We start from the raw sequence: 19991 nt of genomic DNA on the forward strand, positions 1-19991 counted from the left end.
ATCAGAAAACTATGCAAGAAATACGTAAAGATTTGATATAAAGAGAAATACACCTGTCTATCTATCTGTCATCCGGTTTCATCTATCTATTATCTGTCTATCTATCTGCCTATTTATATTTATCTATTTCTATCTATCCATCAATCTGTCTCTACCTATCTACATTTATCTGTCTATATCTACTACTATCTATCCATCTATCTATCTATCTACTTATCTATATTTCTATCTATCTGTCTACCTTCCTACCTATGTCTCTCTCTCTCTCTCTCTCTCTCTCTCTCTTCCTACCTATGTATGCATGTCTCCCTACCTACCTACATTCTCTCTCTCTCTCTCTCTCTCTCTCTCTCTCCATGATCAGCAAACAGGGATTCACGGTGGCCTGGTGTTAACGTGTCGGGCTCGCGATCTGCCCTAACACCTTTTTCTAAGCGATTTATTTTGCTTATTTCACCTTACTCCCCTTCTTCCTATCCTTACCATGAAATTCTGTTCTCCAAGGTTAAGGAAGCTCCCTAACACCTTTTCCCAAGCGATTTATTTTGTTTATTACACCTTACTGCCTAGGGAAGGTGTGTGTGTGTGTGTGTGTGTGTGTGTGTGTGTGTGTGTGGAATTAGTATGTACGTATGTGCATGGACGTCGGTGTACGTGATCAGGGTGTGGGTGGATGTGGGTGTAGGTGGGTGAGGGTGAAGTGTGGAAGTGGGTGTGGGTGGCAGTGGGTGTGTGTGGGTGTAGGTGGATGTGGGTGTGTGTGGGTGTAGGTGGGAGTGGGTGGGAAGGGGTGTGGGTGTAGGTGGATGTGGGTGTGGGTGTGGGTGGGGTGGGGTGGGGTGGGGTTGGGTTGGGTGGGAGTGTGAGAGGTGTGGGTGGGAGTGGATGTGGTAGGTGTGGGTGGGGGTAGGTGGGTGAGGATGTGGGTGTGGTTGTGGGTGGGGTTGTAGGTGGGTGTGGGTGGGACTGGGTGTGGGGTGGGGGTGTGGGTGGGGGTACTGGTCAGACGGGTGGGTGGAGGGAAAGTAGGATATTAAGGTGGGTGGGGGGGTGGGGGGATAGGACTTGCCAGACGAGAGAGTGGGTGGAATGTGTGTGTGTGTGTGTGTGTGTGTGTGTGTGTGTGTGTGTGTGAGAGAGAGAGAGAGAGAGAGAGAGAGAGAGAGAGAATGACCTAGGAAAGTGGCAGTATGTAAAGAGAGAGAGAGGGGGGAGGAAGTGAGAGAGTGGGGGGGGGAAGGAAAGAAGGAATGTGACCTTTGAGAGAGAGAGAGAGAGAGAGAGAGAGAGAGAGAGAGAGAGAGAGAGAGAGAGAGAGAGCAAAGGTTAGTGTCCGTATTTCCATCAGTTAAGGAAGCTCCCTAACACCTTTTCCTTAGCGATTTATTTTGTTTATTACACCTTACTGTCCTATTCTGTGTTACATAAATCCTTCCAACATCGCCATACTCTGCATAAATAACGTAGAAAAGGATATTAACCAGCCATATCCAAAAATAAATCGCTAAGGAAGAGGTGTTAGGGAGCTTTTTCGATGAGAGGATATGGGACTTAAGTAAGGCTTATATTCTCGGTTAAGGAAGCTCCCTAACACCACTTCCTTAGCGATTTATTTTTTACGTTATTTATGCAGAGTATGGCGATATTGGAAGGATTTAAGTAACACAGAAAAGGGAGGCAAGATGCAATAAACAAAATAAATCGCTTAGGAAAAGATGTTAGGGAGCCTGGCGATACTGGAAGGATTTATATAACACAGAAAAGGGAGGCAAGATGCAATAAACAAAATAAATCGCCTAGGAAAAGATGTTAGGGAGCGTCCTTAACCGAGAATACACGTCTAATTATTTTTCCATACAAATAAATACACACACACACACACACACACACACACACACACATTATTATTATTATTATTATTATTGTTATTATTACACACATTATCATTATTATTAGTAGTAGTAGTACCGGTATTATTATTATTATTATTATTATTGCACACACATTATTATTATTATTATTATTATTATTATTATTGCACACACATTATTATTATTATTATTATTATTATTATTATTACACACACATTATTATTATTATTATTATTACACACACACACACACACGCACCTGGCCCAGCTTTTCGTCCTTTTGCAGCTTATTTCACGTAGCTCAGTGGCAGAAAAAGACAATACTACGGCACTTCTTCGTGACTATAGCCCTTTCACCCTAACTTGGCCCTGCTACTACTACTACTACTACTACTACTACTGTCTACTACTACCACTACTACTTTCCTCTGTAGCTATAAAATCTCTACGTCATTTTAGGTACTGGAGAGAGAGAGAGAGAGAGAGAGAGAGAGAGAGAGAGAGAGAGAATGCTGGAGGAAGAGCAAGGAGGGAAAGGAGTGCAAGGTAAGGTATAGAGAGAGAGAGAGAGAGAGAGAGAGAGAGAGAGAGAGAGAATGCTGGAGGAAGAGCAAGAAGGGAAAGGAGTGCAAGGTAAGGTATAAGAGAGAGAGAGAGAGAGAGAGAGAGAGAGAGAGAGAGAATGCTGGAGGAAGAGCATGGAGGGAAAGGAGTGCAAGGTAAAGGTATGAGAGAGAGAGAGAGAGAGAGAGAGAGAGAGAGAGAGAGAGAGAGAGACAGGAGGAAGGGCAGGAAGGAGAGAGAGAAGGGGGGGTAGGGTATGTGGCCTAGGGCAGGGTCGGTCTGTCACCCTAGGCTCAGTGCGTATTCACCTAACACATTCCTTTAGGCGACTTATCCTCAACATTACAACAAAAATATTCCCTTCAGTGCCCTTCATATCTTCCAAATATATAGAGAAATTAAATATAGAGTATAAGAATGAATATTAACGTGGTCTATGCAAAGAATGAATCGCTAGAGAATGGGTGTTAAGAATATTGGAGAATTTGCGTGCAGCGCTGCCTGACGTACGATAACACCTTCTCACGCTCTCTCCCCGAGACAGACATACCATTCTCTCTCTCTCTCTCTCTCCATTCCTTTATTCTTACCCAGTCCTTATTCTCTCTCTCTCTCTCTCTCTCTCTCTCTCTCTCTCTCTCAGATCTCTACATTCACTATTTCCTCAATGTCTTCTTCGTTTCTCCTCCGATTTCTTCCTTCTCTTTCTCTTTTCTTCCTCTCCTCCCTCTTCCTTCCCTCCTCCTCTTCTACTTCCTCTTCTTCTTGCTTCTTCGTCTCTCCCTTCCTCTTTTCCTTCCTCAATTCCTCCCTTCTTCCTTCTTTCATACCTTCCTTCTTCCTTCTATTCTCTCTCTCTCTCTCTCTCCTCTCTATCTACCTATCTATCTTCCTCCTTATCTCCAGTTCTCCCTTCCTTCTTCCTTCTTCTTCTCTCCTCTTCCTCCTTTCCAATTGTCTTCTCTTCCTGTTTTCTTCCTTCCTTCCTCTTCCTTCTTCCTTATCTCCAGTTCTCTTCTCTCTTCCTTCTTCTTCTCTCCTCTTCTTCCTCCTCCCCAGCTGTCTTCTCTTCCTCCTCCTCTTCTTCTCTATGCTTTCCTTCTCTCTCCTTTCTTCCTTTTTCTCTCCATTCCCTCCTCTTTCCTAACTTCTTCCTTACATCTTTTCTCTCTCCTCTTCTTCCTCCTTTCCTCCTCCTTTTCTCTCTTTACCTTCCTTCTCTCTCCTTCCTTCTTCCTTATTTTCTTTTCTTCTTCTCTCCATTCTCTCCTTACTAAATTCTTCCTTACATCTTCTCTCTCTCCTCTTCTTCCTCCTTTCCTCTCTTCCTCCTCCTCTTCTCTCTTTATCTTCCTCCTCCCTCCTTCCTTATTTTCTCTCCATTCCCTCCTCCTTCCTAAATTCTTCCATCTTTTCTCTCCTGTAATTCCTCTTCCTTTCCTCCTATTCCTTCCTTCTTCCTTCTAATCTTTCTCTTCTCTCATTCCTTGATTCTTCTTCTCCTCTCCTCCTCCTCTTCTTCTTCTTCTTCTCCTCCTCCTTCTCTTACTCACCTTTTTTCCTCCTCCTCCTTCTTCTTCTCCTCCTCTTCCTCCTCCTCCTATTCATCATCTTTTCTTTCCTTCTTCTCTCCCTCCACCTCTTCTTTGTCTTCCTCTTCTCTTCTCTTCCTCTCCTTCTTTTTCTCCTCCTCCTCTTATTCATCTTTTCTTTCCTTCTTCTCCTTCCTCCTCTTCCCCCTCTTCTTCTTCTTCTTCTCCTCCTCCTCCTCTTCTTCTTCTTCTACTTTTTCTTCTTCTTCATCATCTTCTTCCTCCTTCTCCTCTCTTCCTCCTCCTCCTCCTCCTCTTCTTCTTCTTCCTCCTCTTCCTCTTCCTCCTCCTCCTTAATCATGTTTGCTAAATTGGCAGGCTTAGATAATTATGCATAAGCCTAAAACCGCAATGCAATCAGGAAGGAAGGAAGGAAGGAAGGAAGGAAGGGAGGGAGGAAGGAAGGAAAGAAGAAAGGAAGGAAGGAAGGAAGGAAGGAAGGAAGGGAGGGAGGGAGGAAGGAAAGAAGAAAGGAAGGAAGGAAGGAAGGAGGGAAGGAAGGAAGAAAGGAAGGAAGGATGGATGGAAGGAAGGAGGAAGGAAGGAAGGAAGAACGGAAGAAAGGAAGGAAGGAGGGAAGGAAGGATGAAAGAAAGGAAGGAAGGAAGGAGGGAGGGAGGGAGGAAGGAACTAATGAAGGAAGGAAGGAAGGAAGGAACGAGGGAAGGAAGGAAGGAAAGGAAGATGGATGGAGGGAAGGAGGGAAAGAAGGAAGGAAGGAACGTAGGAAGATTCAAGGTCGGAAGGAAGGAAGGAAGGAAGGAAGGAAAGAAGGGAGGGAGGGAGGAAGGAAGAAAATGAGAAGGAAGAAAAGAAGGTAGGAGGGAGGGAAGGAAGGAAGGAAGAGAAATAAATGAATGAAGGAAAATACTTAAGAAAGAATCGAGAGAGAGAGAGAGAGAGAGAGAGAGAGAGAGAGAGAGAGATAGGGTGTGGCATGCAGGTGTATTGACTACCATTCTGCCATGAGTCACCCTGCATCATACTGTCCTGTCATACTACTGTCATATCCCTGTCATACTACTGTCATATCCCTGTCATACTTGTCATATTCCTGTCATACTACTGTCATACTTGTCATATTCCTGTCATACTACTGTCATATCCCTGTCATACTACTGTCATATTCCTGTCATACTAGTCATATTCCTGTCTAACTACTGTCATACTTGTCATATTCCTGTCACATTACTGTCATACTTGTCATATTCCTGTCATACTAGTCATATCCCTGTCATACTACTGTCATACTTGTCATACTACTGTCATATTCCTGTCATACTACTGTCATACTTGTCATATTCCTGTCACATTACTGTCATACTTGTCATATTCCTGTCATACTACTGTCATACTTGTCATACTACTGTCATATTCCTGTCATACTTGTCATACTACTGTCATATTCCTGTCATACTACTGTCATACTTGTCATATTCCTGTCACATTACTGTCATACTTGTCATATTCCTGTCATACTAGTCATATCCCTGTCATACTACTGTCATATTCCTGTCTAACTACTGTCATACTTGTCATATTCCTGTCATACTACTGTCATACTAGTCATATTCCTGTCACATTACTGTCATACTTGTCATATTCCTGTCATACTACTGTCATACTAGTCATATTCCTGTCACATTACTGTCATACTTGTCATATTCCTGTCATACTACTGTCACTATAGTCATATTCCTGTCATACTGGTGGTGGTAGTAGTAGTAATAGTAGTAGTAGTAGTAGTGGTTGTGGTGGTGGTGGTGGTGGTGGTAGTAGTAGTAATAGTAGTAGTAGTAGTAGTAGTGGTGGTGGTGGTGGTGGTGGTGGTGGTAGTAGTAGTAGTAGTAGTAGTAGTAGTAGTAGTAGTAGTAGTAGTTGTTGTTGTTGTTGTTGTTGCATTAGTAGTAGTAGTAGTTGTTGTTGTTGTTGTTGTAGCGTTAGTAGTAGTAGTATACCGTAGTAGTCGTTGTAATAGTAGTAGTAGTAGTAGTAGTAGTAGTAGTAGTTGCAGGCTGGTTACTCTCCTCCTGCAGTCCACCATCGTCCTTTCGGGGGATAGGGAGGGAGTTGAGGGACGTGTGTATAACCAGGCAGTGGATCCGCCTGGTTATATCAGTGCCACCACGTGAAGGCCTCCCTCTCCACCACCCATACATAAAACAGTAGATAGATAGATGGAAAGATAGATAGACAGACGGATAGATAGATAGATAGATAGATTAGCTTTCCAAAAATGTCACTCGGGACTCGACCTCGCGTCCTTGTGATTCCTGATTGACCTGCCTGCCCACTGCCTCACCTCTCCTCCCCCTTTTAGGCAGGCACGCTACTTCCTCTTATTTCTTCCCTCCTTCCTTCCTTTTCACCTTTTCGTATCCGATTTATCCGTCTTCCTTCCTTTATTCTTCTCACTTCTTCCTTCCCTTCCTTCTGCTTCTCATTTACGGCCTTCCTTCTCACTTCCACCTCCTTCCTTCCTTCCTTCGTCAAATCCTCTTCCTTCCTTCTCTCCCTCTTCCTTCCTTCCTTCTCGCCCCCTCTTCCTTCCTTCCTTCTCACTTTCATTCCTTTCCTTCCTTATCGCTTCCTCTTCCTTCCTTATTTCCTCTTTCTTCTCCCCCTTCCTTCCTCATTTCCTCTTCCTTCCTTTCCTCCTCATTTCCTCTTCCTTCCTTCCTTCTCATTTCCTCTTCCCTCCTTCTTCCTCATTTCCTCTTCCTTCCTTCGTCACTTCCTCTTTCTTCCTTCTCGTCCTCTTCCTTCTTTCCTTCTCATTTCCTCTTCCTTCCTTCCTTCTCACTTCCTCTTCATTCCTTCCTTCCTTCCTTCTCGTTTCCTCTTCATTCCTTCCTTCCCGCTTCCTCTTCCTTCCTTCTCGTTTCCTCTTCATTCCTTCCTTCCTTCCTTCTCGCTTCCTCTTCCTTCCTTCCTCCTCCTCCTCTTTTCTTTTTACTTTCTTTACCATATCGTTTTCCTTGCATCTTTCCTCCTCCTCTTCCTCTTTATCCTCCATTCTTCCCCTCCTCCCCTCCTCCTCCTTCCTCTTCTTTTTCCAGTCTTTCCTTTCATACCTTCTCTTCCTGTCCTAAGCATTTCATTCCTCCTCCTCCTCCTCCTTCCGTTTTTTCATGTAGTTACTTCGTTTATAAGTTCCTCTTCCTCGTCTCTATAAACTCCTCCTCCTCCTCCTCTTCCTCCTCCTCTTCTACATCCTCTTCCTTTTCCTTCCATCGCCCTTCTTCTTCTCCTCTTCCTCCTCCTCTTCTACATCCTCTTCCTTTTCCTTCCATCGCCCTTCTTCTTCTCCTCTTCCTCCTCCTCTCCCTCCATACTTCTCTTTCATTTCTTTTTTTCGTCCATCTTCCTCCCTCCTCTTCTACTCCATATTTCCTCTTAACTTCCTCTTCTCCTCCTCCTCCGTCTCTTCTTTAATAATTCCCCCTCTTCATTAGCTCCTCCTCCTCCTTCTTCTTCATCTTCTTCTTCTCCTCCTCTTCCTCCTCCTTTCATTCCTCCTTTATATTATTCTTCCTCTTCCTCAGTTCCTTTTCCTCCTCCTCCTCTTCCTCCTCCTTCTTCTTCTTCTTCTTCTCCTCCTCCTCCTCCTCCTCTTCCTTTATAATAATTTTCCATTTTCTCAGTTCATTCCTCTCCTCCTCCTCCTCTTCCTTCTCTTTCTCCTCCTCCTCCTCCTTCTTCTCCTCCTCCTCTTTCTTCTCCTTCTTCTCCTCCTCCTCCTCCTTCTCCTCCTCCTCCTCTTTCTTCTCCTCTCTCTTCTCCTCCTCGTCCTCTTCCTCGTCCTCTTCCTCCTCCTCCTCCTCCTGCTCCTGGTGTCAGCGCGTGGCACACTTCCTCCTGACCGTGGTGCTGGGACATATAAGGAAGACCCGACATTGACCACCTGTCTTCCTGCACACTCTTCCTCCTCTTCCTCTCCTCCTCCTCTTCTTCTTCTTCCTCCCTTCCTCCTCTTCTTCGTCTTATCCTCCTCCTTTTCTTCTGCCTATCTTCCTCCTCTTCTTCCTATCCTCCTCCTCTTCTTCCTATCCTCCTCCTCTTCTTCCTATCCTCCTCCTCTTCTTCCTATCCTCCTCCTCTTCTTTTTCTTATCCTCCTCCTTTTCTTCTTCCTATCTTTCTCCACTTCTTCCTCTCCTCCTACTCTTCTTCCTATCCTCCTTCTCCTCTTCTTCTTATCCTCCTCCTCTTCTTTCTGTGGCAATTCCTCCTCTTCTTCCTATCCTCCTCCTCCTCCTCTTCTTCCTATCTTCCTCCTCCTCTTCTTCTTCTCCTTCTCTTCTTCCTCTCCTCCTCCTCTTCTTCTTATCCTACTCCTTTTCTTCTTCCTTCTTCCTCCTCTTCTTCCTAGCCTCCTCCTCTTCTTCCTCTCCTCCTCCTCTTCCTCTCCTCCTCTTCTTCTTCCTATCTTCCTTCTCTTCTTCTTATCCTCCTCCTCTTCTTTCTGTGGCAATTCCTCCTCTTCTTCTTCTCCTCCTCCTCTTCTTCCTATCCTCCTCCTTTTCTTCCTATCCTCCTCCTCTTCTTCCTCTCATCCTCCTCTTCTTCCTATCTTCCTCCTCTCCTTCCTAGCCTCCTCCTACCCTCTCCCTCCTTCATATTCGATGTTATTTCTCTCTCTCTCTCTCTCTCTCTCTCTCTCTCTCTCTCTCTCACACACACACACACACACACACACACACACACACACACACACTCTCCTTATTAGTCCTGTGAATACTCAGTACTTCCCTTGTATTTCTGCATCCGAGAGAGAGAGAGAGAGAGAGAGAGAGAGAGCGCTTTGTGTGCATCAGGTGTCTGTATGTATGTATGTATGAAAGGTAGTAACGTTAGACTATGTGCGTCTTGTGTACTATATGTGCGCATAGATGTGTACATAGTTTGTGTATGCATGTATGTATGTATGAATGTACAGTGTATATGTATGTATGTATGTATAAGTACCGCTATGTATGTATATGTATGTATGTATGTATGGATGTGTATGTATGTATGTATGTGTACGTAGGCCTATGTGTATATAGGTATGTGTGCGTGTAGGCCTATGTGTATGTATGTGTGCGTGTGGGCCTATGTGTATGCATGTATGTATGGATGTTTGGATGGATGTGTATACCGTACGCATGTATGTATGTGTGCGTGTAGGCCAATGTGTATGCATGTATATATGTATGTATGTATGGATGGACGGACGGAAGGATGGATGTGCGTATGCATGTATGTATGTGTGTGTGCGTGTGGGCCTATGTGTATGTATGTGTGCGTGTAGGCCTATGTGTATGTATGTGCGCGTGTAGGCCTAAGTGTATGTATATGTATGTGTGTGTAGGCCTAAGTGTATGTACTGTATGTGTGCGTGCAGGCCTATGTATATGTATGTATGTGTGCGTGTAGGCCTATATGTATGTATATGTATGTATGTGTGCGCATAGGCCTGTGTATGTGTGCATGTAGGCCTATGTGTATGTATATGTATGTGTGCTTGTAGGCCTATGTGTATGTATATGTATGTATGTGTGCATATAGGCCTATGTGTATGTATGTGTGCATGTAGGCCTGTGTATGAATATGTATGTATGTGTGTGTAGGCCTATGTGTATGTATGTGTGCATGTAGAGCTGTGTATGTGTGTGCGTGTAGAGCTGTGTATGCATGTAGGTATCCCAACTCTCTCCTGCAGCCTTCCCCCTCACAAAATAGGCATAAGGTAATAAAGCACCTTGCGTCACTTCCCTCCGTCACTCAATGCGTCACACACTTCTTATGCGTCACGGCGTCTCTTGTGGCATTGGCGAGCTGCAAACACATTCTCCTTAGCGATTTATTTTAGTGTCTTCTGATATTTTGTTGTGGTTTTATTGATGGAAAGTGATATGGAAGGAAAGGATGTTAAACTGCAGAGAGAGAGAGAGAGAGAGAGAGAGAGAGGGGGTAATACCATGCTGAAATAGAAGGAGGAGGAGGAGGAGGAGGAGGAGGGGGGGGAGAAGAAGAAGAGGTGGAGGAGGAGGAGGAGAAGAAGAAGAAAAGGAGGAGGAGGAGGAGGAAGAGGAGGAGGAGAGAAAACAATATTGATGTATTTAAAGTTCTCATTGGATATCCCGTAACGCCTCTTCCTTAGCGATTTATTTTGCGTATTAACTTCAGTGTCTGCTAATTTTAAACTGTAATCTTCACTCCTGTGTTGAAACGATGTATTAACACTAGATTATGCAGCTAGTCACGAAGAAGTGCTATGGAAAGGATGTAGAGCCGTAGTACTGTATGATGCTAGTCACGAATAAGTGCTAAGGAAAGGATGTAGAGCCGTTGTATTGTATGATGCTAGTCACGAAGAAGTGCTATGGAAAGGATGTAGAGCCGTAGTGCTGTATGATGCTAGTCACGAAGAAGTGCTATGGAAAGGATGTAGAGCCGTAGTATTGTCTTTTTAACACTAGAATATGATGCTAGTCACGAAGAAGTGCTATGGAAAGAATGTAGAGCCGTAGTATTGTCTTTTTAACACTAGAATATGATGCTAGTCACGAAGAAGTGCTGTGGAAAGGATGTAGAGCCGTAGTATTGTCTTTTTAACACTAGAATATGATGCTAGTCACGAAGAAGTGCTATGGAAAGGATGTAGAGCCGTAGTATTGTCTTTTTAACACTGGAATATGATGCTAGTCACGAAGAAGTGCTATGGAAAGGATGTAGAGCCGTAGTATTTTCTTTTTAACACTAGATTAGGATGCTAGTCACGAAGAAGTGCCCACACACAGATACATACATATACACACATACATACATCCATAAATACACCCACCCACACACATACATACATACATACACACACAAAGACGCACTTGCATGAACAGAGATTGCATTGACACTGCATGCTCTCTCTCTCTCTCTCTCTCTCTCTCTCTCTCTCTCAATAACCAGTTATTTATCAGTTAGATCAATTACCGTAACCCCATGAGTACGAAATCTACAGAGAGAGAGAGAGAGAGAGAGAGAGAGAGAGAGGCAGACAGACAGATAGACAAAGAGAGAGAGTAAGAGAGAGAGAGGGGGGGTAAGCGAATCAATGTGGAGGAAGAAAAAATAGAGAGAGAGAGAGAGAGAGAGAGAGAGGAAATTAAAGCAAATTAAACAGCCTATCTAGGTCTTCAATTAATAACAAGTAGGCCTATGTTGGGGCTTGAGAGAGAGAGAGAGAGAGAGAGAGAGAGAGAGAGAGAGAGAGAGAGAGAGAGAGAGAGAGAGAGAGAGAGAGAGAGAGAGAGAGTTGTAAGGACCAAAACAGATAGATAATGTTTGTGTAGGCTGAGAAAATGTATTTGGTTTAGATAGATATATAAAGAGAGAGAGAGAGAGAGAGAGAGAGAGAGAGAGAGAGAGAGAGAGAGAGAGAGAGAGAGAGAGAGTGGCCTATGCAGGGTGTCAATGGTATCTGTGTGTGCAAATGTGTGTGTGTGTGTGTGTGTGTGTGTGTGTGTGTGTGTGTGTGTGTGTGTGTGTGTGTGTGTGTACATACCCGCATGATGTGAGGAGTCTTGTACACGCATCCGGCTTCTCGTGTGCGTATGTGTGCGTGTGTATGTACGTAACCTTGATACCGCTTCTCTTAATCTGTCCTTCATTCTGTGTGCGTTTTTGGCCATGTACGTAAAATATCCTTGCCTTAGATTTTATGTATACCCTTCCGTACACATGGAAGGATATGTGCACGTGCGTCTGTGTGTACGTATGTATGCATGAACGTGTAGACCTGTGTGTACGTATGTATGCATGAACGTGTAGACCTGTGTGTACGTATGTATGCATGAACGTGTAGACCTGTGTGTATCAGGATATTTGAATCAATGTTTTAGAGAGAGAGAGAGAGAGAGAGAGAGAGAGAGAGAGAGAGAGAGAGAATGTGTATCAGTGTCTGCAGGATTTGTGTGCACATGTAAGTATGCTTGTGTGTGTGTGTGTGTGTGTGTGTGTGTGTGTGTGTGCTGTCTAACGATGCCGTATATATAACTATCAGAGAGAGAGAGAGAGAGAGAGAGAGAGAGAGAGAGAGAGAGATGCTGACATGTGTATCGGCATGGAAGAATTGTTTATGTACACACGATGTTGTGTGTATACGTACATAACGATGAAAAAAGTGAATCTCTGTAAGCGTGGTATGTATGTATGCATGTGTGTATGTATGTATGTTTGTGTGTGTCTATCGGTAAGATGTGTAAGGATGCTGTGTAAGTGGACTGAACAATATGTGCACATAAGGAGGTGTGTGTATGTAAGGATCGTTTTCTGATGTATACATGTAAGGATGCTGTAGTGTGTGTGTGTGTGTGTGTGTGTGTGTGTGTGTGTGTGTGCAGGAAGTGTGTACCATTCAGACCCACCCTTATTTAGACCGGATACCCACATACCCACACCATCCATCCCACCCACATCCCGCCGACATCCCACACCCATCACCCTCCCCCACATCCCAAAAATAATCCCCACCCGTAAATAATCCGCCAAATCCCCCAAAAGATGGTCAGATGAGCGTGAAAATCGAATAAACGGATTTGGCGGGAATGAGTCACTCGGTCCAAAATGGCTGCCAGAGGTCGTCGGAGGAAGACGTATTTTGCTCCTCATCTAACTCATTTTCCTCCTTATTTTCGCATTTCCTACGCCCCTACGCTGGTAAAATATAAACAATTCTTTATTTTGAAATCATATATGGGTGGTAATAAGGTAAATGAGGGCTAGGAAGGTGTTAAATAAGGGAAGAAGTGGATGTTAGTTCGCCCCCCAACAAGGGAAGCTGCGTTTTTTTGCTTCTCGTCATCCTTAACGCGGCCGTATAAGGACATTCCCGCAAAGATAAACAAACCGCGTCTTTTAATTTCGTCCTTATTTACGTCCGTCCCTTTGCGTACGCTATTAATCGATTATTTTTAACCCCTTCGCTACGGGAATAGATATAGATAGATTGATAAGGGACTGAGATAGAGATTAATGAAGTTTAAGTGCCAAAAATTGATGAGAGAGAGAGAGAGAGAGAGAAATTTCCGAAATTAATGTCTGCATATAACTGAAAAAAGTACAAAAAATCTCTACATACAGCCTTCATTAACTGTCTACAGCAACAGAGGGGTTTGTATTCTGAATAAAATCGTCTGGTGGGGACTAACTAGGAGTGTGAGTGAGGTGGAGGGGGGGGAGAGGGAGAGGAAGGCCGAGGATGAGATGGAGGATGAAATAGAGGTATATGAGAGAGGGGGGGGGTTATATCAGAGGAAGGGCAGCGAAATGGCAGTGGACAGGGCGACATGGAGGCGATTTGTTTGTGGCCACCCCTTCCGGAATTGTGGCGTCTGGCTATGAGAGAGAGAGAGAGAGAGAGAGACAGACAGACAGAGAGAGGGAGAGAGAGTGCTTATATTGAAGGGGTTAAGGGAAGTGCATGCTACGGGTAGGACTGACAACACAACCCAACATTTCCGTCGTAATTAAGTTTTCCGGAAGTCTCTGTACACTATAATTAAGCGAAGAATTTCCTTTACACTGTCCCTCAACGCTGACCCAACCTCTACTCATTCTCTCTCTCTCTCTCTCTCTAAAGATCCACTCGTCAGATTGGTGATGACTGGGTGAATGCAACGTTACTTCATTATTTCTCTCTCTCTCTCTCTCTCTCTCTCTCTCTCTCTCTCTCTCTTTCTCTCTCTCTCTCTCTCTCTCGCTCTCTCTCTCTCTCTCTCTCTCTCTCTCTCTCTCTCTCTCTCTCTCTCTCTCTCTCTCTAAAGATGCACTCGACAGATTGGTAATTGCAACGTTACTTCACTATCTCTTTCCTCGTTGGCATTATTAACTAACAACGTATATCTGAGGGGGACAGAAGGGTTGGTAAATATTATTCAGACATGTTGCATTCACCTAAGCATCCTATCATGTGCATCTTCGCCTCAGTAAAAAAAAAAATAAATAATATCAAATACTACTACAGCCACTACTACTACTACTACTACTACTACTACCACTTATAATGTTACTACTACTAATAATAATACGGTAATAATAATAATAATAATAATAATAACACTACAATCAGCGGTAATTAACGCGAACTCTCACCTCCAGCCTTGCCCTACTAACGGTCTAATTGGGCTGTTAGAGGAGGATAATTGCCTGTGTGACGTTATTCTCTCTCTCTCTCTGGGGATTAGGATGATTCTCTCTCTCTCTCTCTCTCTCTCTCTCTCTCTCTCTCTCTCTCTCTCTCTCTCTCACACACACACACACACACACACACACACACACACACACACCATAAATATATTCTTTGTCTTTATGTGTCCTTCTCTCTCTCTCTCTCTCTCTCTCTCTCTCTCTCATATCATAGTCTTTATGTGTGCTTGTCTGTTTCTCTCTCTCTCTCTCTCTCCATAATCTGAATGTATACCGGTATTCTTTCTCCCTCACACACACACACACACACACACACACACACACACACACACACGCACACATCATAATCTGAATGTATTATATTCCTCTCTCTCTCTCTCTCTCTCTCTCTCTCTCTCCGTAAATTAATTCTTTGTACTTCTGTGTCTGCCTGTCTGTTCTCTCTCTCTCTCTCTCTCTCTCTCTCTCTCTCTCTCTCTCTCTCTCTCATACGTTACTTAAACAATTATCTCATTCACAGCTCAGCCAACCGTTGCTCACACAATGGGTTACTTTAACTGTCTCTCTCTCTCTCTCTCTCTCTCTCTCTCTCTCTCTCTCCATAATCTGAATGCATCTATTCTTTGTCTACCTGTCTGTATCTTTACTGATCTCTCTCTCTTTCTCTCTCTCTCTCTCTCTCTCCATAATCTGAATACATCTGTTCTTTATCTACCTGTCTGTATCTTTACTGATTCTCTCTCTCTCTCTCTCTCTCCCTCCATAATCTGAATGCATTTATTCTTTGTCTACCTGTCTATCTTTACTGATTCTCTCTCTCTCTCTCTCTCTCTCTCTCTCCATAATCTGAATGCATCTATTCTTTGTCTGCCTGTCTGTATCAACTGATTCTCTCTCTCTCTCTCTCTCTCTCTCTCTCTCTCTCTCTCAGCTAGGTTAGAGAAAGCTTTGTTACATCTAATTTAGTGCTAGATTAAAATTCCTTATCGGCATTATTTCCCCCGGGTTGAGTGAACTTCCTTTTCCGTGCCCGCAGTGCCAGTGGGAGAGGTGGGTGGGGAGAGCCTTCAATTCTGCTCTATTTCACTCAGTTTTAGAGTAGCAATGTTACTCCTCGGTACGGTATGGGTCGTAAGGTCTTTTAAGGTAGTACTTGTCCTTGGAACTCCCCCCTTCAACATATAGCAATGAACCCGACTTCAAGTGACCCGGTAAGGTATGGGTCGTGAGGTCTTTTGAGGCACTACTTGTCCTTGTAACTCTCCCTCTTTATATATAAATATAATTAACTTCATATACATAACTGACTAAGAATTTCCACATATAAATAGGTATTCACATATATACTTTACAATATTTCTAACTATATCTATCTATTTATCTATCTATCGGTATTAGTAGATATCCTTTACATTCATTCTATCTATCGTTTTATCTATCTATACAAATAAATATCTGTATTTATATAACTAAGAATTCTATCTATCTATCTATCTATTGCCAGACGCCATAATCCCGTAAGGGGTGGCCATTTGACACTGAGTTAGTTGTTTTACAGGGAGGGGCACTAACCCTCCACCAACCCACTTGTTGACACGTAGGGAGCACGTATGGTTTGGTTATATGGTTACCACCCAGCGTTGTAAATGGTTTCTTGGCTTACAGGAAACCATTTGGCTTGTCACTCAATGTAAAGCCACCTGTAAAGGAAAGAAAAGCAATAAGAAGTGACAGGAAAGATGGGAGAAATAGGAAGAGAGGAGGGCAGGCACAGAAAAAGAATGATAAAGGCTAAAGGAAGAAGTAGGCAGCACTACATCAAGTGAGTGGATGATGGTGAGAAATAGGAAGAGAGGAGGACAGGCATAGAAAAAGAATGATAAAGGCTAAGGAAGAAGTAGGCAGCACTACATCAAGTGAGTGGATGATGGTGAGAAATAGGAAGAGAGGAGGACAGGCATAGAAAAAGAATGATAAAGGCTAAGGAAGAAGTAGGCAGCACTACATCAAGTGAGTGGATGATGGTCGCCACCACCTACCACTTTTGCACATATAAATCGGTATTCATAGATATCCTTCACATTCATTCTATCTATCTATTTATCTATCTATATACAAATAATGAACATCTGTATTTATATAACTAAGAAGAATTTCCACATATAAACTGATATACATAAATATTCTTTACATATACATAATATAAATACGTGGATTTTCATTTTTTTACCCACAGGCCTACTAAGTTAATATACATAAAATCTCTCAAATATACTGTATTACATAGTGCGGTACGGCTGTAATAATAATAATAATAATAATGATAATAATAATAATAATAACTATAATAATACCGGTAATAATAATAATAATAATAATAATAATAATAATAACAATAACAACAACAATAATAATAATAATAATAATAATAATAATAGTAATAATGACCAACAATAATAATAATAATAACAATAATAATAATAATAATAACAATATTAATAATCTATCTATCTATTGCCAGACGCCTCAATCCCGATTGGGGTGGCCACAAAAAAATCGCCTCCAAGTCGCCCTGTCTCCCGCCATTTCACTGCCCTGCTCCCAACTCACACACCCCTCTCTCATTAATAATAATAATAATAATAATAATAATAATAATAAGGAAGATGTTATTCTCTACGGCAAATTCAAGTTAGCCTGCAAGGACTCTTTATTATTTTCTCACTGGCATCTTATTCATTACTTTCTCTCTCTCTCTCTCTCTCCAAAGAAATTAGGTTAAACATAATTAATCAATATATATCTTATCAGTAAGTTAACATACTCAAAATTCTCTCTCTCTCTCTCTCTCTCTCTCGCACACACACACACACACACACAGAAATCAAGTTAAACATTCTTAACTACAAATCAACTTTAGCAACTCTCTCTCTCTCTCTCTCTCTCTCTCTCTCTCTTACACACACACACACACACACACACACACACACACACACACACAGAAATCAAGTTAAACATTCTTAACTACAAATCAACTTTAGCATCTCTCTCTCTCTCTCTCTCTCTCTCTCTCTCTCTCTCACACACACACACACACACACACAGAAATCAAGTTAAACATTCTTAACTACAAATCAACTTTAGCAACTCTCTCTCTCTCTCTCTCTCTCTCTCTCTCTCTTACACACACACACACACACACACACACACACACAGAAATCAAGTTAAACATTCTTAACTACAAATCAACTTTAGCAACTCTCTCTCTCTCTCTCTCTCTCTCTCTCTCTCTCTTACACACACACACACACACACACACACACACAGAAATCAAGTTAAACATTCTTAACTACAAATCAACTTTAGCAACTCTCTCTCTCTCTCTCTCTCCACCTACCTTGCAAATGGTGTGTGTTCCAGCTGGTAGTGTTCATGGATGGGGTCTCTGCTAATAAGGGCGTCCAGAGCATCTTTGGTAAGGTCCAGATAGCCCTTACGCCCCTCCTCCACCACCACCACGCCCGACCCTACGCTACGCATCCTCTCCTGGGCGTATTTTGGGCGTGTGGAGGCAATTTGGGCGTATTTTGGGCGTGCGGAGGCAATTTGGGCGTATTTTGGGCGTGTGGAGGCAATTTGGGCGGGTTTTGGGCGTGCGGAGGCAATTTGGGCGTATTTTGGGCGTGTGGGGGTAACTTGGGCGAGTTTTGGGCGTGTGGAGGCAACTTGGGCGTATTTTGGGCGTGTGGAGGCAATTTGGGCGGGTTTTGGGAGTGGGGAGGAAACTGGGGCTTATTTTGGGCGTGGGGAGGAAACTGGGGCGTATTTTGGGCGAGGGGAGGCAATTTGGGAGGGTTTTTAGGCGTGAGGAAATACTCTGGGCTGGAAATGTTTGAGTTAGTGGATTTTGGGAGGTATAAAGTGGGTGGGAGGCAGACTGGCGGGTGGGAGGGAGGATGGGGGGCAGGCAGGTGGATGTAGGTGGGGAGATGCGGACGTAAATGGGCGTAGTTGTGGGTGGAATAAAGACGTAAGCTGCTATCATCCACTACCACCCTCTCACTCTCCTATCACTCCTTATCGCTGTCACAAACTCCTATTTCAACCGTTACTTCGGTCACCCGTTACTTTTATTTCCGGTAACTTTCAAAATCTTAAGTCAGTTCCAGCATCCGTTACTTCAGACTTCCGGTAACTCAAAATTTCCGGTTACTTCAGTCATAGGTTACTTTGTCACTCATTCGTTTCCAGTTTCCATGTTTTACATTATATTTTCGTATTTTTCACTGCATATATTCGCCAACTTATATCTTCCATGATGTATTTCAATTAATGTCCATGATCATTTAGTTTCCTTTACACTTTGTCGTCACTTTATAAATATTTTGCACTTTTCCTTATCAAATTTAAATCGTAGCTTCGTTTTCCTTCTTAAATCCCTTCGTTTTACCCGCCACATTTAAAGCACACTTGTTCATGCCCTCAAATTTAAATCCTCAAGTTTTCCATCCACTCAGTTTTAAATCCTCGTTCCTAATCCACTCAAACTTAAATCCTCAAGTTTTTCACTCACTCAAATATAAATCCTTAAGTTTTTCCTCCACTCAAATTTAAATCCTCGTTCCTAATCCACTCAAATTTAAATCCTCAGGCTTTTCACCCGCCCAGTTTTAAATCCTCGTTTCTAATCCACTCAAATTTAAATCCTCAAGTTTTTCATGCACTCAGATTTAAATCAGACACTCATTCACAGAACTTCCATTTCTCTATAACTTCCCCGACTCTCACGCGTCTGGCAATACAAAGGGAAGAGGGGCGACATCGTTCTATGGCGGTATTCACTTTTTTTTCTCTCCTTTTCACTCGGGCACGTTCACATGGTCGAAAATGGCGTCAAATTCGAAGTCCGAGGGATGGCAACACTAACCAACTGGCATTTAAAACCAACGATTTTTTTTATCTTCTTTCCACCGCTAAAACTTCGTCGGCATCAGCGATATTGGAACCCGTTAATCCTAAAATTACCAAATCACCTTTCAAACCCAAATTAAACTACTTTCGGGTACTTTTGGGCGAGTTTTGAAAGCTGGGTTGGGCTTGGGAGGCTGCTTCCATATTCACAAACCTTCTTCAGTGTATAATTTCATGTTTTTTCTCATATCTTCACTCTAATAAGCACCATACATTTCCCAAACACACCCGTGAATAATGAAAAAACAGGGGAGGTTCCTTGTAATGGTAGAGTAAAAGATATATCAATTTATCCTCGGAAATATTTAAAGATCGTTGATAATTAGCGCTCCCCAGGGCCCGGCGGGGATCGTTGTCGTAACCGCCGCCTCTTCGGATTTAAGCGGTTGTGCTGGAAGTCCCGCTGGTCGACGTACCCTGTTGATGCCGCCAAACTTCACCCATGTTATCGTACCGCATTGGCTTTCATTCACTCTCTCCAAGTTCATCTATAATTTCTATCTGTCTGCATTACCTGTCTGTTTATCTATGGTATTTCATTGCACCATATCTATCTCTGTCTTGCATCTATCGTATGCTTCATATTCTATACCGTTTTGACTCTAACTTGGCCTAAAATTGCCATCTCCATCTTGAATGCTGATCTGTAACCATAGGTAACACTAGAATATGATGCTGGTCACGAAGAAGTGCCATGGAAAGGATGCAGAGCCGTAGTATTGTCTTTTTAACACTGGAATATGATGCTAGTCACGAAGAAGTGCTATGGAAAGGATGTAGAGCCGTAGTATTGTCTTTTTAACACTGGAA

The 19991-nt window shown here is 42.9% G+C and overlaps 1 protein-coding gene across 1 annotated transcript in view; it reads right to left on the minus strand.

The window, feature by feature from the left end:
• Nucleotides 1-17750, minus strand: part of Drak (Death-associated protein kinase related) — a 51770-nt gene extending 34020 nt beyond the window's left edge. The window contains exon 1 of the mRNA XM_080267703.1: nt 17608-17750. Within this exon, the coding sequence (XP_080123829.1) occupies nt 17608-17750 (143 nt within the window). The remainder of the gene's footprint in view (nt 1-17607) is intronic.
• Nucleotides 17751-19991: the final 2241 nt, after the last annotated feature.

Source organism: Coenobita brevimanus, chromosome 3 (genome assembly GCF_032717465.1).
Source record: "Coenobita brevimanus isolate Jiangsu-jjx chromosome 3, ASM3271746v2, whole genome shotgun sequence".
Lineage (NCBI taxonomy): Eukaryota > Metazoa > Arthropoda > Malacostraca > Decapoda > Coenobitidae > Coenobita > Coenobita brevimanus.